This window comes from Alligator mississippiensis, chromosome 1, assembly GCF_030867095.1.
Source record: "Alligator mississippiensis isolate rAllMis1 chromosome 1, rAllMis1, whole genome shotgun sequence".
In the NCBI taxonomy this organism is placed as follows: domain Eukaryota; kingdom Metazoa; phylum Chordata; order Crocodylia; family Alligatoridae; genus Alligator; species Alligator mississippiensis.
Window position 1 is genome coordinate 179,065,144 of NC_081824.1, and position 26,722 is coordinate 179,091,865.

General features: G+C 48.7%; 1 protein-coding gene across 2 annotated transcripts in view; it reads right to left on the reverse strand.

The window, feature by feature from the left end:
- Window positions 1-26,722, reverse strand: part of COQ8A (coenzyme Q8A) — a 65,666-nt gene that overhangs the window by 1,764 nt on the left and 37,180 nt on the right. For both annotated transcript variants that reach the window (XM_014598148.3, XM_019483102.2), the window contains exons 5-14: window positions 25,959-26,033; window positions 15,288-15,410; window positions 9,990-10,075; window positions 9,225-9,365; window positions 8,283-8,364; window positions 6,964-7,057; window positions 5,918-6,059; window positions 2,946-3,053; window positions 1,665-1,730; window positions 417-503 (exon numbers count right to left, since the gene is read on the reverse strand). In XM_014598148.3, coding sequence (XP_014453634.1) covers window positions 417-503; window positions 1,665-1,730; window positions 2,946-3,053; window positions 5,918-6,059; window positions 6,964-7,057; window positions 8,283-8,364; window positions 9,225-9,365; window positions 9,990-10,075; window positions 15,288-15,410; window positions 25,959-26,033 — 1,004 coding nt within the window. The remainder of the gene's footprint in view (window positions 1-416; window positions 504-1,664; window positions 1,731-2,945; window positions 3,054-5,917; window positions 6,060-6,963; window positions 7,058-8,282; window positions 8,365-9,224; window positions 9,366-9,989; window positions 10,076-15,287; window positions 15,411-25,958; window positions 26,034-26,722) is intronic.

A 26,722-nucleotide genomic window follows, 5' to 3' on the forward strand; every position in this document is an offset into this window, starting at 1 on the left:
AGGGCATGGGTAAGCTGTGTCCAAGTAAAGGGGCAGATTCTTTCAGTCTCTAGAAAAGGGCCCAAAATTTTGCTCCTGAAGCTGTGTATATGGTTTCCCTTCCACCCAGAACTGCAGAGGTGTGAAATATGTTTCAGCAAAGAGAAGGGAAAGATCTGGATTACACCTTTCTCAGCTGGCTCCATCACCATGGCTCTTGCTTACCCTGTTCCTAGCTCACCTTGGGGAAGGGCTTACTGAACTATTTTACAGCAATCCTCCTTTCTGCCCCCACTACCACAGTGCCCATGAGAGCTGTCCTTTTGGACTGTCACCAGCTTTCTCCCATCACCGGCTCTGCAGTAAACCAGACCCAAGTTCTCTGCAAAGAGCTTCACAACCAGCCGGTAACAAGCAGGGAAGATGCTACTCCATACCTTGACTTCATAGCCAGTAAGGAATTTCATCTCTATCGACTTCCTCAAAACTCTCTCTCTGTCCAAGTCTGCAGCCGCCTTGATTATCTGGATGGGAAGAACACCATCAGCCGACACATCCCTATGTTACTAAGCAACAGCAACAACATTCTTGGGGTCAAACAACCCCATTTACATGCCCGTTTCTTTACCCTTTCCTAGTGCAGCACAAGCCAGGAAGATGATTAGCTCAAGAGCTGTTAGAAATACATCCACCACAAGGGCTTTTCCCCAGCAAGAGAACCCAAAACAGGAAGCTGCAGTGACATCAAAGGGTGGGATAGGGACAACTGCCCTTCTGCCTAGGACACTGCAGAGCCAAGCCTTACTCCGGAGAGCGAGAACTTGATGCCCTGACAAAGGAACAGGCAAAGCTGACACGGGACAAGGCCTTTATAACATCAGCTTTGTCGAGCGATTTGTAGGCAAACGGAAGTTACAGGAGAGGTGAATAGTATTGAACACACCAGGTCTGCATACCTCTTCCATTTGCTCACATCTGTAAATATGCATGCGTACACACACACACACACACACACACACACACACACCACCCCTCCCCTCTTGCTACTGGAGTTCCCAGAGGATAGGCCAATACTGTGGCTTTTCAAATAAGCACTGCTGTCCACAGCTCAGAGTGCAAAACTTTGAATCGACTGCAGCTAGGCTTACGGGAGTTAGACATTTACTTGAAAGAGAACAAAACTACACAGGAGCAATCATGTTCAAGGCTTATGTAAGGCAAACTGCAGCTCAGCCAGGACAGGTTCAAACCACAGGTCAGCAGTTGCCACCTGTGGGCTCTCTGCTGGGCCCTGAATGACAGGCTCCAAGAGTGCTGGGAGCAGGAACTACCTGGGAATGGATTTACCCACCAGAAGATATGGGGAGCCTAGTTCTGCTCTCAGAGCCACTCAAAAGCAGCAGAGCTAGGGCAGGCTCAACCCCCGAGACAGCAGCAGCCCAGGTCTCTACACTGAGCAGATGTGGGCTAACGGCAGATAGAGAAGCGTGGTGGGTCAGCTCGGGCAAGGGGCAAAGCAGTGACACGTATCTTCTTCCCCACGCCCCAAGCCTTGTTCCCAGCTCTGGCCAAGCAGCAAATCCAGCTACGCACAGACATGCAAGATCTCCAGACCAGAGTGAGCTGAGAACAAATGCACCCTGACCCCCCTGCCCCCCATGCACAGCAGCAGCTCGAGCCCTCACCTCGATGTAGAGGTCAGTGAACTTCTCATCAAAGCCTCGAGTTGCTCCGAAGTCCAGCAGGGCCACCTGGATGTGAACAAACACTTCTGCATTATAGTGACCACCAATCAGAAAGGAGGCAGCTTGGTCAGGGAGGGCTCTGAAGGGGGTGGCATGAAGTTCACAGGGCACAAGGGCTTCCTGGGGGGCCCAGGTCTGGGCAAATTAGTTGACTCCCTCCTGTCACTGGTCCTCACTGCCAGCGTCCAGCCCAGACAGAGTCTATTGCAGAGCAGATCAGAGCCCTCCTCAGCCTCATGCAGGTGGGCAGGCAGAGGTGACACAGCCTCCCATTGCCCACTGGGACCTGCTGGGCCAGGGGCTCCTGTAGGCTCGCACCCTGCATCACAGCGCATCAGTGGACAGCCTCGCCCCAGCACCAACCCCACGCACAACTCGGACAACCCTGCACAGCCCATAGCTCTGGAACTTCTTCCGAGTCTGATATAAAGGGCACACATATGTAGGAGCCCCAACCAGTGACAAACAGGAAGAATTGCAGGCCACTGGAGACCACGTCACTGGGCATCAGTATTTTTAGCCCAACCCAAGGGCAAGGGAGAGGTGGGGAAGACTGGAATGATGTGCCAGTGGCTCAGCAAGCCCTGACTGCTCCCATGTCAGAACATACAGGGATGCACCTTTTCAGCAAAGGGTGGGGGAGAGGAATAATTCCCATTCTTCCCCCAGGATGAGCTGCACTGCAGCAATGCTAGCCAGGGGTAATCCCCACTCTCAACCCTTTTAAAAAGAAGTGAAAGGAAGGGGCTCTTTGCAGCCTTCCCCAAGCACACCTCCTTGCTTCTAACAAAGCAGGAGGGCGCTGTGGAAGCTGGTACTCTGTGCTGAGACGGCCCCTCGGGGTGTAAGCCAAACAGCTGGTGTGCTGACACCTCCACATGCTGCAAGAGGACCTTTCATTCTCAGGAGAAGCAGGTCAGTGGGATCTGGACACACAAGATCATCTCGCTCCCTCCCACTGGGAAACCCTAAAGCTCTAGCGTAAGCCATCCTGCAACTGAGGAATATGGCATACAATACACCCCAATGCCAGTGTCTGCAAATGAATCACGTTTCCTTTGGACAACAACTGGCTCTTGTACCATAGCCCCTGTTTATCTTTGGTCTTACAGGGAGTAATAGCTAGAAAAGGTTGAACAGGAGACTAAGTAACTGGGAGTGGGGCACAGCGCCACTAGCTGATAAACATCTCTCACAGGACATGCATCTGCTGGGGCTTACCTTGTGCAGCTCCGGGTCATAGAAGAAGTTAGACCAGTTTGGGTCAGTCTGCATATACCTGAACTCAAACAGCTCCCGCAGGCACAGAACCAGGATGTTGGAGCAGATCTTCAAAGATGCAATGAGAGAGAGAGAAACACAGACAATAAATGAGGGCAGCAGCAACTCACAACCAAAGCGTCAGAGGCACCACCCACCCCCAACTCTGCAGTGAAGGAAACAAACATCAGCAGGGTGGCAGGGGACAGATGGCATCCCTGTCCTCTACTGGATGTTGAGATTCATCTGCTCAGTTCAAAGGTATCCTTCTCCAGTCCTTCCACATAAACACCCCCAACCCCAACTCCAAGCCATGAGTGGGAATTATGAACTGGGAGCTGCTGCAGATATCCATATATGTTCTTCAATTTAACCCTCCCTCCTTCTGTGATGAGGGCTTCAGAGGGTATGATCCTCCAGTGTCACACACTGGGCTTGGAGAGCAAAAGCAGCACACACACATGGATCCTTGAGAACAGGGGTGACCAACCATCAGCATGTATGCCACAAGTGGCATGGGAAGCCTCTGTGTAGCACAGAGCAGACTAAGGGGAGCAAGGAACAGAAAGCAGAGCAACAGATTGGGCATGGAGCAGAAGTCAGAGCAGCAAATAAGGCAGGGTAAGGGGATTGGAGTGGCACTCAGGGAAAGTGCAGGGCCTACACCCTCCCAAAAGGTTGGTCCCCGCTGCCTTAAGAAGTAAGGCTTCAAAGCAGGACTGTCCAACTAAGCAGTCAGAGGCCACATGCCATGCAGGTGCCCTGGCCCCACCCCCAGTTCCTCAGTTTTCTGGCTCCATGAAGACACACAGATGCTGTCAGCACTGCAGGCTGGGCTGCACCACAAGGTGCTGCCCTGCCCTCTGAGGTAGGGGCAGGAAGCAGAAGCTAGGAGAGGGATGGGGAGCCCAGAGCTCCCAGCTGCTGGCCCCCAGTGATGGAGGGAGTTATGGAAAATGTGATGCGAGCACCTTTGCCCATGGCAGCTATTCCCAATCCCAGAAGCCCTGCAGAAGGCACAGAAAGAAGACCTCATCTTTTTTGTGAGTCAGGAAGCCAGCTGTCAGAGGGGCAGAACTCAGCAACCAGCTGCAGGGCACTAACCATCTTCCCTATACAATCCCCAAATAGCAGCTGAGCTCAAATATGTTCCAACTCTTGCCAAGGGCACAGTACATGCTGTGTCTGTACTAGCCCCTCCTTGCTAATTAGAGGGGTGTCTGCTACCCAAGGACTGCAAGATAGCAGCCTCCAGGGTGGCAAAAGGCCTGAGAAAAGTCACCACCTCATACAGGATTGAAAGAGACTCTGTCTGACTGTCTATCTGGGTTAGGTTGCAAATCCTTCAAAACAGGCAGCAAGTCTCTGCCTGGTGCACTGAGAGCACCTCAGGGCAAGGACTGCTCCTCACAGAGCAGAGAGATCCAGCAGGACACAGCCTGGATACAGGCCCTGCAGAACTCAGGAGGGATGAACTTGGAAAGGACTGTAGAAACGTAACAGGGAACCAGAGCTGATATCCTTAAGAGCCTTGGCAGGTCAGGGCAAAGGAGTCCTTTCCTGGAGGCTTTCCAAACCACCTGCAAGACTAGGATTCTGCAAGGCAGTTTCCTTTGCAATGGCTCAAAAAAGCCCTATAGAAAGGCCCCTGCTGTACATTATGTTAGGGCTTTTCTATAAAGACCATTTTATGAAGGCCAATTTGCCAGAGAACCATTGCCAGTTACAACAGGCCAAAGACTATCAGCTTCCACCCAGCTCCTCTCCAGGGCCAGACTAGCCATCTAACGGGGAAAATGCAACAGCACTGGATATGAGCCAAAACCCCAATGCAGGATAGTCATGCCTGGACCAGAAGGCTGTGGGTTAATGTCACTAATGCAGCCCTTTGAGCACTGGGCAGAGCAAGAGACAGATCTTACATCATCTCTCTTTTCAGAACGAGAGCCTCATCCCTGTTCTGGGAGAACATCACGTCAGGAGGGCTATTAAAACCAGATCCCGTCACCTAACACTGGAGCAGTTGCAGTCCTGAAGAATGAGCCCAGAGAGTGAGCAAACAGCCCAAAGGGCACAGGCAAGTGGACTGGCATGGCTCCAGGTACAGTGTGTTGCTGGAATCTGTTTATCTATCGGACATACCATGTACTCTTCCTCAATGACTCGGCAACAGCTGACAGCTCGCACCAGGCCATAAAATATAACAGAATCCACATACCAGAGCAGTTTTTTCTGCTTGCGGAGGAGCCTGCCCCCACCTTAACTCCCCCATCCCTTGCTATATTCAGCACCAGTGTCTTGTCACCCCTCTGCCTCTTGTTTACTCATCAGTACTTTTCCAAGCCCCTTTGGCTACACTGACCAGGCCAAGGGGAGCTATATTTGACTGTGCGCATAATTGGACAAGGTGCATTTCTTTGCTCTCACCCCAGAAGAGCAGCTGCAAGAGACCTCTCACCAAGCTGGCAGCCTGTCCCAAGGTCAGGTTCACCCCTTGAAAGGGGCAGAGGAGCAACACAGCACACTGCTTCAGACTGTACAGAGACATGTGTCGGGAAACCAGTGTGCAAGACCTAGGGGCCCAGGACACTTGCTGACACCCCCTTCTTCCAGCAGTGCTCCAGTGGCACTTACCTGCCACAGCCAAAAGGAAATTACCAGTCTCTCTGAAACCATGGGCAAGTCGACAAGGCCAAAGTTCACCACCTGATCGCAGAAATCCCAGAACCAACTGTTTCAAGAGGCCAGGGAAAGGCACTGGTTTGCTACATCCTACCAATTCTTTTTGCACTCTCCCAACTCTGTAGCTCCGCAGTCCATCTTCCTAACAAAGGTCTCTCCAAGAAAGCAACAGGCAAGCAAAAGCAGCTCTGCAGTGTGCACTGGGGAGAAGCAAGGCAGACCCAAGCATGGTAGCCACCCTGGGACAATACCTCATTCCGGATCTCTTGGCTTAGTTCTTCTGCTTGATCAAGGGGGAATCCAGACACCAGCTCCGTGGTCAAGACATGCTGGCTGCACAGCTCATCCACCACAGCAGGCACATAAAACAGTGGGTGATCCTTCAGCAGCTCCCTGCCAGCATCAAGGAAAAGGTCAGGACATCCTTTCATAGTCCCTTGAATACAGTCTGTTCAGAGAGACCAGCTGCCTGCAAGATACCCTAGTGCTAGGACACCACTGCCAGGCCTGGGCTCTGCTGTCAACATCTGGGCCACTGGCTCCAGCAGACTGGCAGAGGGAGAAGGGAATCTCTACCACCAATCAACATAAGCCATCCCAGCTGGTTGCAGCCATTGATGGCTGTAAAGGGAGAAGCAGCAGCTCTGGGCAGAGACAAAGGGAGGCATCAGAGGGAGGATGCTTCTTCCAATTCACTCTCCGTGCCCCAAACCAAGCAGCCAAGCTGCATGCAGGCACATAGGTTGCAAGGAGGCACGGATAGAAGGGTTAAGCGAACATATGTAGACCATATTCTTGCTGTCAGTCCCCCCACACAGGAGCTGGGGAAGTTAACAGCTTCCCCAAACAGCAGTTTCTCCCAAAAAACCAGCAGTCACATAGCAAACCCCAAAGAAGAATCCCACCTGCCCTTGGCAGCTGCTGCAGGACCCTCCCCAGAGGAAGGGGTCATGCCCTGCAAACAGAGGAAGGACCATTGACCAGGCCTTGGAAGTCATGAGAGCAGCAGCTGTTTTGTCCTACTCCTAAGCAAGATGCTACTGAGCATCCTCACTGCCCTGGGATGGGGGTGGGAAGGTGTTTCCATCTTGCAGAGCCTAGTTCTGAGAGGAAAGATCCGTCTTGAAGACACCTCAGAACATTTAACATGCTGCAGAGGTGCAAGGGACTCCTTCCACCCCCGTCACAGCAGCTTGGCAGTTACACCCAAGAGATCAGAGCACACCCCCTATCAGCAGAAGCTGGAGAACAGGCCCCTCCCACACCAAGGTGGGGAAGGACACCAGTGCACACCCACCTGAATCTCTTTGCACACGCAGCTTCTCTTTTGTAATCACACTCCAGGGCCAGTTCCCTGCTCAGTACTTCAATCAAATGCTCGGGGAAGAGACCTAGAAGAAGGGTTGCAGAAGTTAAGAGTCCTCAGTTGGGAAATGCTTTACTGTTATGCATGAAGCAGGACATGGCTGAGAAGAAAAGCACTTGCAAGGCCAAAAGCTGGGAACGCCCAGATCTGAGCCAACAGGAGTTCTGTGGTTAATCAAGTGGCCAAGTTTGATGTTCTCCTGCCTCAGTATCTGAACAGAAATGTCAGAGTGCTCACCAGGCCAGCAAGGGCTAGGACTGCAGCACAGACCATGTAGGCAGGGCCCCACCCAGCCACCAGGGAGAGGGAGCTGCTAGTTACTGAGCAGAAGCCTGTCCAAATGCAGCTAGCCTAGGGTGAATACCCACCCCCACTGCCCCCCAACCCCCACCCCTCTAGATTTCTCAAGTGCTGCTGTACAGGGTTTCTGCGGAAGGGAAGAAGAGGGAATGTTTTCATCCTTCTCAGGGGTCCTACATCTGTTCTGGGGCAGAGAGAAGAGTCTGGGCCTGGCTGCTTTCTTCCCTCCCATCTCAATTCTATTGCTAAAGAGAGAGGTGATATGAGCACAGAAGCCTGAAGGGCAGAGAGGAAAGAATGGCTTTGGCCAGTCACTGAGATTCATGTTGGCAAGTAAAACGGAATCAGGAAACACGCTCTGGGAGCCACTGTTCATTCTGAGAGCGCTTAGGTCCAGGAAAGTATCAACAGAGAGACCTCCCAGGCACCACTCAAGCCCGTCAAGAGTCCCAGGAGGCCTTGTCTGTACAGATGGGCAGAGATGGAATGCTGCTGTACACTTTCCAAAGAATGCACCACCTTCCACTACAGAGACACATGCACGGCGCGGGGATGTTTTCTATGGGGGCACCTCCCACAGGGCCCAGTAGCAGCCACACAAGCATTTGATGAATTAAGGGTTAAATGCCAAGTGCACACACAGCACACACCAGGCACTCAATGCTGCACCTAGGCAAGTTCAACAGGGGAAGAGTGGCTTGGGCTGATCCTGGAGTGTTTAGCCTCTGCTGCACACAGGAATCTTGTACAGCTGTCAGCATTTCTGCACTGTGCCCAAGAGCAGCATCTGGGAGGAGGATTCCTCTTAACCCAGCTCAGCCTTTTCTTTGGATGAAAAAGAACCTAGCCAATCTAGTTTGAAGGTAAATGCTGGTATGTGCCACAGCATTACAGGACCCCGCAGATTGTTTCTCCCCTTAAAGCCTTCCCCGGTGTTCCAGTTACTTTACCATCAGGAAGAATGTTGCTCACGCTCAGGACAGTCATCAGGTTGTTAACATCACTATAGATGCTTTGGGCCACCCCAGGATACTGCAGGTGAGGAAGGGGAAAAAAAAAAAAATAAGTGGTGAAACCATGCTAAACCCCAGTCACCCTCAAAGATTCTCCTTCAGGACCAGGCTGGTCATTTACAGGACCACCTACGCTGAATGCCCCAACAGCAAGCAGAGCCACCTACGGGCTCAAAGGGAAGGAGGATAGATTGTGAAGTCCATAAGGCTTTTGCAGAGAATACTTCCATGGCAAAATCCATGTTGTAAAAAAAATCCAAGATCCTGTTGTAGTATGCAGCAGAGATGTCCAACCTTAACACCCCAGCAAATGAAACAGCCATTTACCATTTTCCGAAACAGGGATTTCTTCCCCTCCCCAAATATCCCAAGAGAAGAAAAATAAAAATTCCAAAGGATCACTTCTCATCACTACTCTACTATGACAACACAGCAGTGGCCCCAGGGGACCCAAGCCAACAAACAGGCACACAGCAGTAGCAGTGACAAAGCAAACTCTCTGCCCTGTAGACTGAGGTATCACAGCCCTAACTGGGCAAAAGTTTGGATCACTCTCCTCACCTGTTCAATCCTTCACTTATTTACACAGGCTGCCAAAGAAGGCAGCCAATAATGTGCTCGTTTTTGCAATGCAAACACCTGTCAAGTGAGAGGTAAACTGACACCATGGCAGTAACTTTCCATCATTATTAACTCGGCATGAATCCAAACGGGTATCGCAGAGTTGTGAAGCTCTAGGACGTGTTGACAGCAGCAAGCCACACAGTGCCCACAAAGGTGTCTCCCACTTCCCAAAAGGGTCCAAATACCTAGTAAACAACTCAGGCACGGATTCAGATCAGTTAGTTAAGATCTCTATAAGCAGGGCACTGAGCTTACCTGGATCTTCATGGCAACTTCTTTGCCATTCTTCAAGCGAGCCAGGTGAACCTGGCCAATGGAAGCAGCAGCAAAGGGGCGTTCTTCAAAAAACTCCAGCTTATCCCTCCAGTTGGGACCAAGGTCACTGTTCAGCGTTTTCTGGAAAAAGACCATATCAGGATAAGGAAAGCTGGGATTTGAGCCACATTTTACTCTTCCCCCACTCCCCTCCGTTTTTAAAGGAATGCAGTTTTGGGCCTTACACACAGACTTGGCTCATTATCTCATCCTAAAGGTAGGTTTAAAGACTGAAAAACTTTTAAAAGCTAGATTATGTTTTCTACTTTCACACACTAGGGCACCTAGACAAGGGCACCTAGGGTCATATCTGAAAATGGGGTGTGGGTGCTTTTTGAAATGCCCCCTCCTCCTCCCATCCTCAGGTTGTGTGTTGTTTTTAGGAAAGACTGGAAAAAAGGAGCAAAGAGTACAATGGACAAGCCTGTGGGATAGTGTCAGTATGCAGCACCCGCTTAAACCAGCCAAGCTTGGAGGTGGGTGGGGTTATCCCTGATGTAAGGAACATGGCTCCCCCTTCAAGTGGGGCTGAATTTCCTGTGGGCGGGAGGAATCAAACACTGCCAAGTGGCCCTACTACATGAGCTGCTGTCTGACTATGTTCTAGATATGCCAGCCTCTGCTCCTACCCAGGGGCAAGTCCCAGAGCATTTACTTCACTCCCACTCCCTAGCCTCCCAACAAGCAGGGAGGAATACTCCTTACCATCATTTGCTTTATCGGCATGAAGTCTGCACTCTGACGTACACGCTCAAAAATCCTCTGCAGGTGAGGATTGATGAAGGCATCGTCTGCCAAGAGGAAAGTTACAAGTCAGTCAGAAAGGGAGACCTGGGGAGTTGCCCTCCATCACACTTCCAACTGCTAATCCACAGGCAGCTCAGTCCGTTCCCTCAACCCCCAGATCCCTCCTTGGAAAGACAAGCCAGACTCAAAATGCTTGTTGTTTGATTTTTTTTTTAAACAGCATTATGCTCAAAAATTCTTTCCACCCAAAAACACCTCAGACTCCCTGATCCTCAACTTTTTATTTGGGAAACAGTGACCGGTAGAGGATCATTCTGCACAAACACTGGGGTAAAGAAAGTGACAGAGGCAAAAAGTCAGAAGTAGGTGGCACCACAGAGCTCATATTCCATCTCCCAACCCTCTAAGGCATGGTGACCAGGGCTGTGCTGCAGTCACACACACTTCACTTCTGTGCATCTCTCTTCCTCCTCAGCAGTAGAAGACTAAAGCATAAACACTAGCAAAAACAAAAGCTCTTGGCACGTGCTAGTAATAGTTTCCCAATATTTGAGTGCTTTGGTCATTAAATGCTGAGGACATACCTACATGTTCTACATTGGTATGCCAAGCCTTCTGTGATAAGGGGGCTGGGAGGAGTTACTTGCAGGGCTACACTTCCCCAAGTTTTCTGTGATAACAGAACCATAATCTACCACACTGGAATAATCTTCAAAACAGCATACATAGCATAGTACAGACATGCATTTGTCCCCTGCATTGCCAGAATCACCCCAGCAATATGATTCCTTTCATCATTCCATAGCATGTGTGGCCAGAAGGGACCGCTAGATCATCTCACCTGAATTCCTGTGTTATGCACGCTATTACATGCCACCAAAATACCTCACACAGACCCAGAGGCCCCACTGTCTACAGGTATACGTCATTTTATGAGTTCTAGCTGCTTGGAGTTTCCCTAAAAGTTTGCATGCCACTAAAGATTAAAACCCACCCAAGCCCCAAACGCTGGCTAACAAAAGAGAAACGGAGACTTGCTTTCAACATTATATATCTGTCAATGACTGACACAAGAACCCCAGAGGTGTTTGAGAGAGAAGCAATAACCCTCAATCCCTCTGTACTTTCCACAGATTAAGCCTTGCCCAAGAACTACACCCACCACATACTGTAACAAAATAACACACATCTCCTGGTATGTCAATGCAGAAAGAGGACAGTGGGTCACTGTATAATTCACAAAGCATCTAAGAGCAAGTATCCCTGCAGAGACCTGGGTTTGCCTTTGACATCATCATGTTCCATGTCCAAGTAATTCACAACTTTAATTTTCAATATAAATTTATATGAGGGTACATGTTCCAGTCAGAGCTGTTAACAGGAGCTGCCTTGCTGGGAAGAGTAGCCTGAGGCTCTGTAATGCCAACAAAAATGGAAGCTCACATTCGGCTGTCCAGGGACAGCAAGGCAGCAGCTATATCAGCAATACTGCAGGGGGAACAAGCATCAGAACATGCTCAACAAGAAACCATTAAGTGATGAACATACTGAAACTAAGTGGCACTGAGAACTGTGAAGTCTTGCAGCACAGGCTGGAAGCCAACTCACTGCTGGCAGAAGTGGCTATATTCCCAGCTTCAGAGGAACAGTGCCTAAGTGTGCAAGTGGTAAATGTGGCCCTACGGGGCTAGGGGATTACACAGGCACAAGACCTGACTTGCAGAGGAGCAGGGAACTTGGTCATTTGTATTGATTTCTAGAAGTCAATCCCAAGGGTTCTAGAGACATGGTGCATGCCAGGACAGGCTGAAAATGTTTGGGAGGAGCAGGGAGAAGGAAAATCCAATTCTTGGGGGGGGGGGGGGGGGGGGGGGGGGGGGGGGGGGGGCGCAGCAGGGTGAGAGAGAGAGAGAGAGAAAGAGTCAGAGTCAGTCTGCTCACCAGCTATTACACATGGCTGCTACCAGTAAAAGCCAACATCATCTTGCCAGAGTACAGATAAAGTGCCAGGAATAGCGCTAGCCTCCCTGTCTCAGCAGCCATTCTAAGAACCAGGTATACCACAGAACTGTGGGGCATATATATTTGCACCAGTGTCTTTGGCAGCAAGATCATCATAATGCAATAATCCCTCCAAACGAAAATAAAAATTGGTGGGAGGGCAGGGTGGAGCACTGGGAGGAGAGGAGGCAGCAGGAGGGGCAGGGTTGCACTATTAAAGTGTCTGAAGGCACAAAGGTATTGAATGCACGAACAAAATTACCCAGCAAGTGTTCAGATCTTGGGCCAGAATTTAGTCACATTAGAAGGCAGAAAGACAGGCAGGGAGAAGAAACAAATCTAGAGTGTATTTCTGCTCCTCAGATCCAGACATCATCAGCTGTCCCTCCCTATCTCCCTCCTGCCCCACCTAACCCCCTTGTCCCCACAGGCTCCGAGTGCTCAGGGAACAGTGACTAAGCACTTGACAGGTGCAATTGTTTTCAGTGTCTGGGGTATTTTAAGTGCATCCCCCTCAGGCAAACCAGCCTCAGAACTATGCCCTAAATCAAGGTTCACACAAACTCTGGACATGTGGATCACTAGCCACAAAGGGAGCCAGTGAGAGTTCCTTCCTGAAGCTGCACTAGAATGGAGATGGGGGAAGTTTATACCCTCGCCCTATTGCATCTCTCCCCACAGCTGCCTTTACTGGGCAGCAGACCACAAGGGCAGGGCTTTGGGGTGGGGTTCCAGACACGGAGGCAACAGCAAGCAGAGGGCAACCTGTAAGCTGCACCAGGTGCTGCAGCGAGCAGCCTGAAATAAGCCACTGCCAAGGGGATTCTGCAGAACACTGTCTGGGGTCCCCTGCTCTCCAGCTGCTGCTTCTTAGGCTCTTTTGAGAGTAAAAGCTAAACACTGCCCAGCATTTCTGGAAGGCAAAACCCCAGATGGAACCACCACCACTTGACCTGGCTTCATTAATGAGGTCCGAGGCAGCACTGGGAAAAACTTGCTGAAATATTAGCACCAGAGCATCCCTGCACCCTGTCACTGCAGATAACCTAATTTCTCCCAAACTACTACCCTCTAATACAGTAGGGGCTAACCTTTTTTGGCATGCATGCCACAAATTAGCCCTGAGCCCTGCCTGAGTGCTGCTCTAATCCCATTACCCTGCCCCATCTGCCGCTCTGCTTTCTGCTCCCTACCCTATCTGCCACTGTGGTGCCCACCCCACCACAATGTGTCACATGCCACAAGAGGCCACACCCGTGACACAGGTTAGCCACCCCTGCTCTAATACTTGCTCTTCCTACAAGCAGGTCAGCTGTTCAATACAAATACAAGGTTCAGCTCAGCCCTTTGGACTCGCATGTGCCTGAACCAAGCAACCACATCACCCCTCACTGTTTCAGTTCTGTAGATCTGGAGCTTTTTGGGGAGGGTACCTTGTCTTGCTAGGTCTAGATGGTCTGTCATATCAAGCATGTTCTCAGGAACCATCCTCCAAGTCAGCACCTACAAGAGCCAAGCTGGAACACAAGCCTGACCAGTGGCGCAGATCCACTGCAAATGACTGCAAATGCTGAAGTGTGTTTACTCCATTCCATCTACATCCCAAATTTGGTTTTTGCTAGCTGACTTTCAGCTAACTGCTGCCTTTCCACTGAGGAGGAGATATGCAGATTCTAGAACTCTAAACTAAACCAGCTGTTTCATTAGCTTCCCACATAGTAACAAAACAGCCCAGTGCAAGGACACAGGTGCTGTTCAGTCAGCTCCTGGCTATGGTCCTCGGAGTGTGCAGGGAGTGAAAATCTGTTAAAAAATCCCATTAAAGGAGCAGAGCCCCTCTTGAAATTTCTGAAACAGAGGCCAGGGTGGCCACTTCAGCAACTGCCAGCCAACTGAACCAAAGCTGTTAAAACCAAGGCTCGGTCCAAGTAAGATCTGAAATGGCACAGAATCAGTGGTCCCCTCTCTACTTAAATGTCCTGCTTATTTGTAGTCTGAATGCATCAAGCTTTAACTTCTAGCCACTGGACCATCTACTATCAAATTTTCTCCACACAAAGGTCCTGATAGACTGATAAAAGTAAAGCCTGACCTAAACAGCCTGATGTGAAGAAATGAAGGGTTTGCTCTGTGCCACTGCTAATCTAAACCCCATTTTAACTCTGGAGCTGAGAAACAGGTGCCGGGGGCCCCCTTACCCAGCCAGCACTGCTCTGTGTTCAAGATGGAGTGAACTGTCCTGCCAATACAATGTGCTCCCGTGTTTCCAGAACCTGGAAAAAACACTTCGTAGCTCTATTAGCAATCTAGTCTAGCCAAAACTATTCCACTTCAATGTAGCCAGCATAGGTATATGGAAGAAGGGAAGTTTTTGGACCTTGGTTTTTTCCCCACAGGAGGAGAAGGATGAGAGCATAAAGAAGAATAGGACAGATCCAGAAGGTTAGGCACTGGGTACAGAGGGCAGTTAAAACAAGATCACACTTAGCCCTGTAGCAAAACAGAAGGCCATTAACAGCAAAACAGGGACTTCTCAAAACACCCCATTACCAAAATGGAGCAGGGCAGTCCTCCCAACCACACTCCACAGCTAGACTGAGGGTCACCCTTGTCATCCACCTCCCTCCTCCCAAATAGTTCACAGGCCAGTGAAACCCGAGGGTGCACTTGGGGAGGTGGCACCACCAGGCACAGGTCTTTTGTTGAGTGAGGGTTTTGAGGTGCACCTTAACTGCTCCTGTTGATCACAGGGTTGAACTAAACAAGGTCATGCTTTTCCCTTCCCCGTGTTTATGACATTTAGTTCCATGGATCAGAATCATCTGCCTTGTTTCAGAAGGCATAACTAGATTTCAAACAATTACTGAGGTTTTGTTCCCTCCTTCTCTCACTTTAGATTTATGGTGTAAATGTTAGTAGGGGATGATGGCGTGGCACATAGGGAATAAGAGTGTCAGTCCTTCCTTCTCCACCATTTTAGGACAAGGTCTGAACTGAATTCAGAGAATGTTATAATCTTTGTCCTCACACCAGAAAGCTACTCAGCTAGTTTCTCATCATTCACCTGACATCAGCGGACTGTCTGATTCCAAGCATCTTGCTGCCCCGTTAACATCTAGCACCAAGGGATGGCTCAACCTGGTCATAATGCTTCATCTTTCCAGCGTTCCTCACAGAGAACACAAAACCAACTGTCCCCGAAGAAAGGTCATTACCAAGAGAACAGCTAGCAAACACCACTGATCTGCTACTTACCCTGAATGCTCAACATCTGTCCTAGCTTCAGTGCAGCTCCTCGAACCTTGCACAGAGTCCTCACAATTCTTTCTGCATTGGCCTCGGACAGGAACGGGCTGGAATCCATAACGGCTTTCTTTCCTGAGGACGGTAGAAAGACCATTAAAAGCTTTGCAGATCCCAGGGACCTCACCCTACCCATCACTTCTCTCTCACAAGAACACACATCACACCACAGAGATCAGCTCTTCCCCCTGGATGATCAAGGCAAGACCATTTTCAAGACTCCTCAATGGCTCCACTGCAGCCCAGAGGCATGACAGCAGCTCATGTAGGCATACACAGCCTAGCCTTAAACAAGATAGTCTGATTACCATTAGCACCCTAGGCCGGGTGGTCTGGCCCACACAAGCCCACTCAGAACTTTGACCAAAGCCTTGGCTGCTGCAACTCTATCCACAGCCAAACTAAATTAAAGCCACCTTGGGTATATATTTACACAGGCAGCAGTCACACCTTTGGACTGCGACACAGAGGCAGCACTCAGGGGTATAGGTGAGCAAAAGCAAAGACTGGTCAGAGTCCAGTGGCCATTTCCAAGGTAGGCCTACCATATGTCTTCTCAGTGTGCTGCCAAACCACTGCTACCCTAGCCAGGAAATGCCCTTCTAGTACACCCATCCTCAGCCAAGGGCAAAAAAGCAGTGCAGCACAGCACTGGCAATCTGCAGTATATAGTAGGGACTAATGAAGAGACAGCCCTGCTGGTTTTCACAAGATAAAATCTATGCCAAGTTAGACTATAACGTTACTCCACACTATGCTGACTGTGCCACCTATCTCCCTTTATGCCCTCTGATACAGGGGCTGAACAGTTTCACTTTCTACCCTATTCTCCCAAGCATCATCTGCAAGGAATAAAAAAAATACATGGATCTAGCAGCTTTACCAACATCCCAGCTATGACAAATGCCTTCAGTTCCAGCTTGGCAAGCTTTGTCAGGATAATGCTACTGAGGTAACATCCTTCAGTTATTTTTTATCACAGAGGATCCCTTAAGCCAGGTTTCTAGCTTTCAAAGTATTTCTGATTATACAGGGTATTTCAGATGCACCAAATTTCTCCCCTAACCCAAACTCCTTTTTACTTTAAAATACCCTCAAAATACCCGAGCCCATCTGGTCCACTCTATAGCACGCATTACTGTGCTGTATTAGAACTTCATCCCCAAGGTGTGCATGGGCCCCAGAAAGATGGAGACATGGCATGGCGTGATGTACTCCAGCTGTTACAACTGCCTCGCCCTTCCTTACTTAATAGGCTTCTCTCTGCAGTGGAAAAGACCCAGTGGGCTACCTCTGCTTTAATTCCTCCCAGTTTTCTGTTCTTTGACAATAAGATGGTTAAGGTCTTATTAATCTGGCAAAATACAAAACCCACCCCTGTATGAACAACAGGCCAGCCCTTCCTAGCCTTTCTGACAAGTAATTCTGCAAATTTGCGGACATCTGAAACGAGGCCCAATGTCAACAGATTCAGCTCCTGACAGAGCGTACAAAACCTGACAGACTGCCTTACTAATTCCCTAGTCACCTGCACTTGTGAGCAGGCCTCAGAGGAGAAACACTTTCTCTTTAAGGAGGACACTCTAAAATGGTGGGGGAATACTGGCTCAAGCCTAAGTCTTCCACTACTTTTAGTTGGACCAACCTTAGTGTCCTCTTCCAGGTCAGATGGTGCCAGCAAGGAGCAGCCCAACCTAGGAAATTGAGACGGGGGGCGAGAAGCTGCAACTGCACTGACAAACTGCACAGCTGTTCCAGAAGAGTGACCTGCCAATGCGATAGACCAAGCTACCAACAAGGCTCAGAGAATATGGGTCAAGTCTCTCACAGCCAAGCCGCAGGCTGTTCACTCCAGCAAAGAATTTGAAACTGCACAGGTTGTAGCTTGAGCCAGCACAGAGTTAACTGATCTCTACATGTCACTGCTCCCTGAGGGTGGAAAACAGCTCCTGCCTGCACTTGGCACTAACTTAGGGCAAGAAGGGAGTATTTGAGCACAGTGGTGGGATAGAGGGAGAATGGCAGAGAACAACTGCTCGCCAGCAAACCCAAGCAAACAGTGTGCTATGTAACTACTGCAGCCTAAGGGCCCAGCCACAAGAGAAGGTGACGGTAGGCACAGGAGGTAGCCCTGGTTGGCTGGGGGAGAGGTGAGGACCAGTTTAACCTGGCTTTGCCACATTGCACCTGGCTAGGTTTATGCAACTTAGCACCAAATTCTCACTGGAGTTTCCAGATTAGGAAAAATATAGTGGAGCTTCATAATGTGCTGCCCAAGCTTGTGGGCAGTCACATAGCCCAGGCAGCTGCACTCTTCCCCTCACACCCAAGCCTACCAAGAGCAGGCCTCGTGGCACTATCAGCCAAAATCAAGGTCTCCTCCTCTGCAGACTTTGCTTGGCTATGGGCACAGTGGATGCTTGGCACTATCCTCCTCTGGGCTCTAAAGTTACCATTTCCTTTGACTACTGCTGGTGCTCAGTCTTATGTCTCCCCCACCCTTCAGTGGACTGAAGAATAGAGGGGAAGTGGATTCGAGAAAGAAAAAAAAATGGAAAAGCCATGAGGGGTAGGAGAAAGAGGGTGATAATTCTGGGACAGTAGGGTAGGGAGCATGAGTCAGTGAAGGAGCAAGGAATGGATGAAAAGAAAAGGGGCTTGGGTAGGAGGGAAGGACAGGCCAGACAGCTTTAAGCCAGGGAGGAACAGGAACCAGAAAGGCCAGAGTGGGATGGAGCCCTAGAAGCTACACCTGTGCAAGCTTAAGGGGGCACTCAGACCAGGCAAGGCTGCAGCGGTCCCAAGCAAGCACCCCTAAGGGCACTCTGTCGCACGCGTGCACGCACACACACACACACACACACACACACACACACACACACACACACACACAGCAGTTAATCATTAAAGGTTATACCAAGAATCTGATGAACCCTGTCAGGTCAACAACCACCTTATCGGAAATAAAAAAAGAAAGAAAGAAAAACAAACACGACTGCAGCACTCCCCATTGCTTCCTCCCAGCATGTTTTTCAGACAATCAAAAAACCATGCAAGCAGTAACCTGAACGCCAGTCAGCCAAGCCATCCATGATAAGGTGTTGCCAAGTTGAGTCCTCTGCTACAAAGAGGCACAACCCAGATGCCGACTCAAAAAGGGGAGTTTACAATTTATTTACATAAGACAGTCCTGGAAGGAGAACTAGCAGCACCACAGGAGAGAGCAGGCTTGAAACCATGAGGGAATGAATACAGCTCATGAAACATGCCCCATCCAGCTAATTTGGGTGTCTCAATTTTTTTTCCAGGGAAGAAGTAGGTTAGTGAAAGTAATATTTTTTGGGGGCCATCTACACCACTTTTCATCATCTCCAGACCCAGTTAGGGTGACTGTAAGCACCTGCTTCAGAAAGAGCAAAAAGCAGAGGTTAAGTCAAAGCAAATGTGAGGCAGCTTCAGAAAAAGAATTCAGGTGTCCTGGCTCCTAGCTTTGTGCTCCGACCTCTAGATCACAGCATCCCCCAGAAGTAGGCTGCTAAACCTCTTCTGTCAAAGCCTCAGGAACAAAATGTCTCAAAGAATGCTAAAGCTGCCTCTCTCGACTCGGTGGATCCTTCCGGAGACAGCCCAGCTTCATCCAAATCTATGCTGTGCTCAAAGCCGGTTTATTACCCAGTCTTGCCACACCTCAAAAATTGCTGCTAATTTTTCCTTAAACTGGATTTTAAAATGGAGAGCAAAGCAAGCCAAGTAGTGACCAAGATTCTTTCCCACCTTTTTCTAGCATCATCAACTATATATACCCTTCAGGGCAGAAAGACAGGTCCTGAATCCAATCTGAAACAGGATTGACAACTTAAGCAGATGGACGTATTTGTTCCACAGACCAACAGCCAATACTTGGATCAACAGGGACAGTAAGGCCAAAAACTGGGCCCTCAAGTGGGACTTGTCTAGCTCAGTGTTTCCATGGTGGTCCCCCAATAGCTCTGGTAAGCACTGCCGTACAGTCAGTCCATCAATCATGATAAAACTGACTTTGCAGCTGAAGTCTCCTTTGCTAGCACTGGAGGGTGCTTATGTGGAGGCCGGGGTTTTGGGGTTTTTTTTGTTTTTTTTTTAATTATTATTTCTGGAAACTCTTCCAACACCTATGTAAGCCCACTGCATTAAACACACACTCTAAATATTACGCAGTCCAGGCAGCAGTAGTGAAGCTGTTGGGAAGGTCAGTGGTGACCTAAGGGACTATTTTTAACTTGTTACCTTGGATTAAGTAATTGAATCTAGTCCATGCTCTCCTCTGGAAATGTGACAATGCTGTTCTTTTTATAGGACTTATTTCTATTAAGTGGCTCCCTTCAGGTTAAACAGATTGGAGCAATAAAAGCCCAAAGATCTATGCTGTTGGCTGCTACCTCTGTGGTTTTGGCAGTAGATAGCACTGATATCTGTGTTCTACACACACAAGCATAGGCGACTGGTAGGGAGGGCAAGGGGGGTGGGGAGGGAGGAGGAGGACGGGACAGGGACTGCAGGGAAATCCCCACTGCTGACACCGCTGGCGGCTTCTGCAGGTGCTCACCAGCCCCGTCCCCGCCACTGCCACCAGTTTCTGCAGGTACTCACCAGCCCTGTGCCCACCACTGCCAGCTTCAGCAGGTGCCCTCCCAGACTCCCAGCTGCCTATGCACATGAGGTGGGAAAAAAAAGTAAGGACTCCCTCAAGGATCTCACCACCACAACATGTCCTGCCCCTCTCAAGAGTCCTATCTAACCTACAGATGCTGCTTGGAGTAAGTGTGAAAGATGCCTCAGGAAGGAGGACAGAAGGATTGGGTCCAAAGCACAGGTGGTCAGAGAAAACTGAAATAAGTAAGAATTGAGAAGAGGAATGGAGGCAGTCAGAGGAGGGCTGCTGGGGTGGCCAAAAGACCTGCTAAAGGGTCAAGTCCTTTTATTAAAATATTTTATGTATATCCTCCAACTTCTCAGGCTGGATACAGAGCTCCTTACCTCCAGCAAGTTTTATAACTCTGCAGGTTCATATTTTCACCAAAGGGAGTGTCCAACTAGGAGGAATTTGACAAGCAGAAGCATATAAACATACAATTATGCAATACTTCCACTGGGAATGCCGGAGACAATCTCCATCTCTAAGCAGGTACATGCAGCCTGTCAGCCAAGGTGCAGAATGCTCCAAGCAAATCTTCAGAAATCCTACAGGCTACATACCGTCTTGAGCCATGCATCCTAGGTATTGCCTATGTGCGAGCACGACAGACTAGCTGGACACACAACATTTGCAGAAAGCAGCAACTTGTCGCAAACCTAAGACAGTCAATGGTTGTGAGGTGTGTTTTTTGTTGTTGTCATTTCTTGGGCTTTTATTGTTTTGTTTTGGCCTGTCTGTTTGGGGGTTGTTTTTTTTTAATTTTAAAAGAAAAGCAAGAGGAATTTCATAGGTTTTCATAGATTTCACAGACTTTAGGCCTGGAAGGGATCTCAGAAGATCATCAAGTCCAGCCCCCTGCCCGAAGGGCAGGAAGTCAGCTGGGGTCATAGAATCCCAGCAAGATAAGCATCCAAATTTCTCTCAAAAGTGTTCAATGTAGGTGCCTGAACCACCTCAGATGGCAGGCTATTCCAGACCGTGGGGGCTCGGACAGTAAAGAAATTCTTCCTTATGTCCAGCCTGAAACGGTCTTGCAGTAGTTTATAACCGTTCAACCTCGTCATCCCTTGGGGCACTCTGGTGAACAAGCATTCCCCCAGATACTGGTGGTCACCCCTGATAAACTTATAGGTGGCCATCAGATCACCCCTGAGCCTGCGCTTTTCCAGGCTAAAAAGCCCCATATGACAACAGGCTGAGAGCTAAGGGCTGTTTTCCTGACCTCTGATCTTGCACATGGCTCTTCTTTGGACTCTCTTAAGCTTCTCCACATCCTTTTTGAATTGTGGGGCCCAAAACTGGACGCAATACTCCAGCTGTGCGCCTCACCAAGGCCGAGTACAAAGGGAGAACGACGTCCTGGGACTTGCTTGAGAAGCAAGTATGGATGCAAGCCAGCATTTTGCTTGCTTTACTAGCCACAGCATCGCATTGAAGGCTCATGTTCATCTTGTGGTCAACGATGACCCCCAAGTCTCTTTCTTTCATAGTACTAGCCAGCATAACACTGCCGAGCCTATAAGCATGCTGCAGGTTTTTCCTCCCAAGGTGGAGGACCTTGCATTTTTCAGTGTTAAACACCATCAGGTTCTTGCCTGCCCACTTGCTGAGCCTGTCCAGGTCAGCCTGGATCGCCCTCCTGTCTTCAGGTGTGGATGCTTTGCCCCAAAGTTTGGTGTCATCAGTGAACTTGGCCAGTCCACTTCTGGCTCAAATGTCCACACCATTAATGAAGATGTTGAACAATATGGGTCCAAGGACAGGGACTTGCAGGGACCCCACTGGTCACAGGGCACAATGACGATTGACTTCCATCAATTACCACCCTCTGGGTCTGACCACAGAGCCAATTTCCCAGCCAGCAGATCATGGTGGACCCAAGGCCACAGTTGGCCAGTTTCGCCAAGAGGTGATCATGGGATACCAGTTCAAAGGCTTTTTTGAAGTCAAGATATATGACATCAATCTCTTCCCCCTTGTCCAGGTGATAGGTCACCTAGTTGTAAAAGGAAATGAGATTGGTCAAGCAAGACCTACCTGCAACAAACCCGTGCTGGATCTCTCTCAGGATGTTGGGGTCGGCCAGTCCATTAAGGATGGCCTCTTTATTAAACTTTTCTAAGACCTGTCCCAGGATAGAGGTCCGGCTGATGGGCCTGTAGTTTGCTGGATCCACTTTCCTCCCTTTCTTGAAGATAGGCACCACATTGGCCTTCTTTCAGTCTTTGGGCACTACACCAGAGCGCCAGAAGTTCTCAAAGATCAATGCCAGAGGCTGGGCTATGATGCTCACCAGGTCAATGACCAGGCTGTAAATACCAGACCCCAGCCACAGGGAAATTTGCCCACCATTACCAAGAGATTAATCCACCTTCACCAGGGCTTGTGGTCAGTTGCCTGAGCACAGATTCAGCCCTCCTCTTCCTCCAACCTGCTCTTTTGGTCTAACCAGCCTAGCAATACAATGGCTCTAGTCATCTTCAGCTGAAAGGGACCCAATAACCCATTCTCCTCTTTCCAAATCAGAGCAATTCCTCAAAACTGGGAATATTTTGGCTCTGTCTCCATATTAAAACTCTGTAAATAACAAAATAAACTCTCTCCACTGCTCCTCCCACTCAGTGGAAGGTCAGAACATACTGAGCTCAACCGGCATACAACAGATACCACCCTGCAGGACAGAAAAGGATCCATGCTGGAGAAAGAAGCATTTACCATGCCATGCTGATATCAGGTCACCATCAACACCCCTGCTGCAAGATACCTGGTCCAGTGCCAGCACCACAGCTGTGTTCGGCAGAAAAGTAGACAAACATAAGGCTGGGCCTATGTAACAAGCTTAGGTTCTGTGCCAGTGGCAGGGGTATGAAAGGTCTATTACAGCTTCTCCTCTACAAGGAACATTCTTCCTTCTACACAAACCCACATGCCCTCTAAAATCTCCAGAAACAGAGCAGCAAAGAGTCTCTTCCAGAACAGAACCTGATGGGTGACAGGGCCTGGACTGAAACACTTTGGGACAGAGAAGGAGAAGCAAACAGGACTTCTCCATCCCCACTTAAAAAGTAATACCTGTCACACATCCCTACAGCAGGTCATGCAAAATACTTGGGACATTACAGGATGGCACCAAACCCCAGGGTTCGGATCACATACTCACTCCCACCAAGTTTGATACTTGCTTGACCCAAAAGTCACCCAGGGCAAAGACTGCGAGGAAAGAAAGGAGAAAGCCGAGAGTGGGGGGGAAGGAGGGAGGGAAATGGGGGACGAGCTAGCAAACCTTTTTATCTTTAAACTACTGTTTAATTTTTCTGCTCAGACTGAGATGCTTTGAAACTCCTCATAAGACAGGCTGGGACCGATTCCTGTGCTGCCACTAGCAAGCCCCTCTGCTCTATGATCATTCTTCTGTCATGCACACTGCTGTCTGCAAGCTTTGCAGGGATACCAAAAAATTCAACCCCGCTGCCTCCACAGTTTTCCTGACTTCTCTCAACAATGAAGTTATCACAAAGAGAGTCTGCTTTTCACTCTCACCTCCTCAGAGGGGTGACCCCACTGTGCAAACCCCACACTGATTAAAAGTTATTTCCCTTATCTTCCTTCTTTAACCTTCACATCAGTGATAGAGGGTTAGCAGCCACAGAGAGCCATTTATGGCAAAACAAGAACCATGACTAAGAAAAAGAAAAAAAAAGAAAAAAGTTTGGGGAGAAAGTTCTAGAAACATTCAGTTCCCTTGGATTTATGCCCATTTCATCTTGGAAACAAGCTCAGAGTTAGGTATACAATAGATTTGTTCAGCTGAGCAGAGGTCGTCTTTGGGCTGCTGGACTGATTCATTAGAGCTGCCATACAGGAAAATGTCTTTGAGCCCCGTGGGGATTCTCGCCAGGGTGCAAACAGTCGTAGGGTATGGAAAAACATGCTTCTTAACTGATTCAGAATGGGGAGGGAAGGGACCTACTGCTTGGGAGTGTGCAGCAGCTGTTAGGATCTTACTGTTGCGAGTGCACGTTCTTGCAGCAATACAAATGAACTAAATCACGCCGACTCAGACCCCAAACAAAGCAGGATTAAAGGTGGAGCAGTTTTGCTATACTTGTATTGACACAGAATCAAGTGGAGGTATCACATGCACTGTAACAGCTTGTATCAGCATCATTACCATCAATACCATTGTTTTGTATGTCTACATCCTCGACTACCTGTGTGCTAGCTTGCAGGCAACTACTCCTCTCACAAAGAAGCCTACCTTATCAAAACAGTCAGAGACTGCACAAAACAAATCCCAAGATAATTCACTGGCTGTGGAAGCCTTCGCCCCCGCCCCTATCTGTAATGAGATGTCTACCATTCTGTCACCCAAGAGGCAGATACCATGAAGCTGAGACCAAACAGCTCTAGGAGAGGGCTAGCTTAGAATACAAAAGGTACCTGCACATGCCCCCACCCCAACCCCTGTATGGAAAAACTGACGTGCTCTCAAGCAGCATGCCCTCCAAGCTGTGCGACATGCATGGCTGAGCAACTGCGTGCATGCCGCACTGCCAGGAGCGCCTGCGCACACTGCACAGCTTAGAGGGAATGCTGCTCTCAACCTAGAGAGTTCATTACAAGACTCAGAAGCATTCTGTGGGCACATCTACACAAGATGTTTACTGAAGAGATGCCCAATTAACTCTGCAGTAAAACATTACCATCTACACAGGAATAAACTAATTAACATCTCTGTAGTTTAGTACTGGTAGACACAAGTACAACCCCTTTGGTGGAAGTTATTTACTCAGCAGCAACACACATGTAGACACTGACAGGGCTGGCTGGGGCACAAGAATGCTTCAGCGTGGAGGCTGCCTGCCGTTTTTAAATTTTTAAAAATTAGACTTGAACCCACAGAGGGCTACCTACATGCAAAGCAACTTCCTTGGACTTCTACCCCTGTTCCTTCTTGCCTGGTCCAGCTGGTCATCCTAGCAACATCCTGACTGGTCCTGTGCCAACTACATGCCCACTCACTAAAGTGACTATGGTATTTGCACAGCACACATCTGCCCAAGCACTAATTTCCAATGCCAGCAATATTACCAGCAGAGACCAAGCTCTTCTACAGAAACACTGAGCCCCCAGTTACAAAAGTTACAGTTCTGCAGATGTTGGTCATAGACAGAAGGCTGGAGCCAGGGAAGATGCTCTGTTCAATTCTGGTTATGTTATAAACATGGCAAGGCTAATGGCCCACCCCCTCTTGCCAAGTTAAATGCAATAAGAAGGGAAACTGGGCAGCATATGGAAACTTCACATGATAATCTGTCCAAGCTTTTATGGATAAGAGACACAAGAACACCTATAATGAGGTAGAGGAAAGAAAGTCAGGTATAAGCCACCTTGCACAGCACAGTTTCCCAAGGTGGGCTATGGGCTCGTCTGCAGAATAGTGAAAGGTGGGGAAAGAGGCAGGAGTCAATATACCAGAAAAGTATCTCTCTAAATTATTCTCTCATCACTTTCTATAATCTGAATGCCTAGTAAGTATAATGTAACAAAAGATTAAGCAAAGTCCTTGATTCTTTTCAACCACTAACCATGCAAACTGCTTCACACAGCTTTTGCACAGAAACAACTACATCAGTTCAGGGTGCAATTTTTTATTCCCCTTCCCACGCAGGAATAGGCTATCTTGAGACAAAGACCTTTATACCCACGTATCTCCCAAGGTGAGCTGTTAAAATGGTACAGCTTTTGCATTTATACAAGCTGTATGAAATTAACAGGAAGTTAACTTAACCAAAATAAACTGATGCAAAAAAAATCTTATTCTAACATACTGCAGCACAATGCCAGCCTTTAGAAACCCTTTCAGATTTTTATTTTTTATACAGTAGGCTCTGCCTGAAAAATGAACTGGACCAGTTTGTTAGTGGCATGCCTGCAGGAAAGCTCACCATTGCGATCTTCAGATCTGAGGCTCTTCTTTGCAACTTCTGCCAGTGCTCCAATGCCAAGACCAACAGCTAATCCTGTAAAAAGGGGGAGGCAGGGGGAAGAGAGGGAGAGAGCCAGAAGTTCAATCAGTAAGTGAATGAGAGAAAGATGTGACCATCTATATATGTTATACCACCCAAATACACAGATCAGAGAACTCAACAACACCTGTATGCCCCAATATACAGAACTTTATCATTTGAAAGCAGAAAAACTGACAGCACACAGGATTTCAGCTGTTATATATGCATATAAAATACCATGATTAAAGCAGCCTGACTTTTGTGACAGACTGATCCTGCAGTTCCATGCCAATCCCCCTTCTACTGCCTCCTTCCATTCTCTCTGGCACAAGGCCGCTCTCATATCACGTTAAAAGAGTTATACAACTCTTGTAATCAAAGGGACACACCAATGGGCAGACAAATAAAGTCTTGCCACCTCCTGCATGTAGTCATGCATTAGAGTGGTGCTGCAGGATAGGCATTTAGGAAAATTTGTTTACAAACCTGGTTTTGACACCAGTTACACTATCAGTTACAGTTACTACAGGAATGAAAAAAAAAGCCACCTTCCCTGCCCACAACAGTAAGTAAAACCACAAGCTTGTTAGGCAAGGTTGTTACTAGTGAGTTCAATTGGGGGGGGGGGGGGGGGGGATTCAATTGAAGAGGCTGTGTAAGGGGTTTCCTCTCCTCCTCAATTAACTCCACTTCTCCCAATA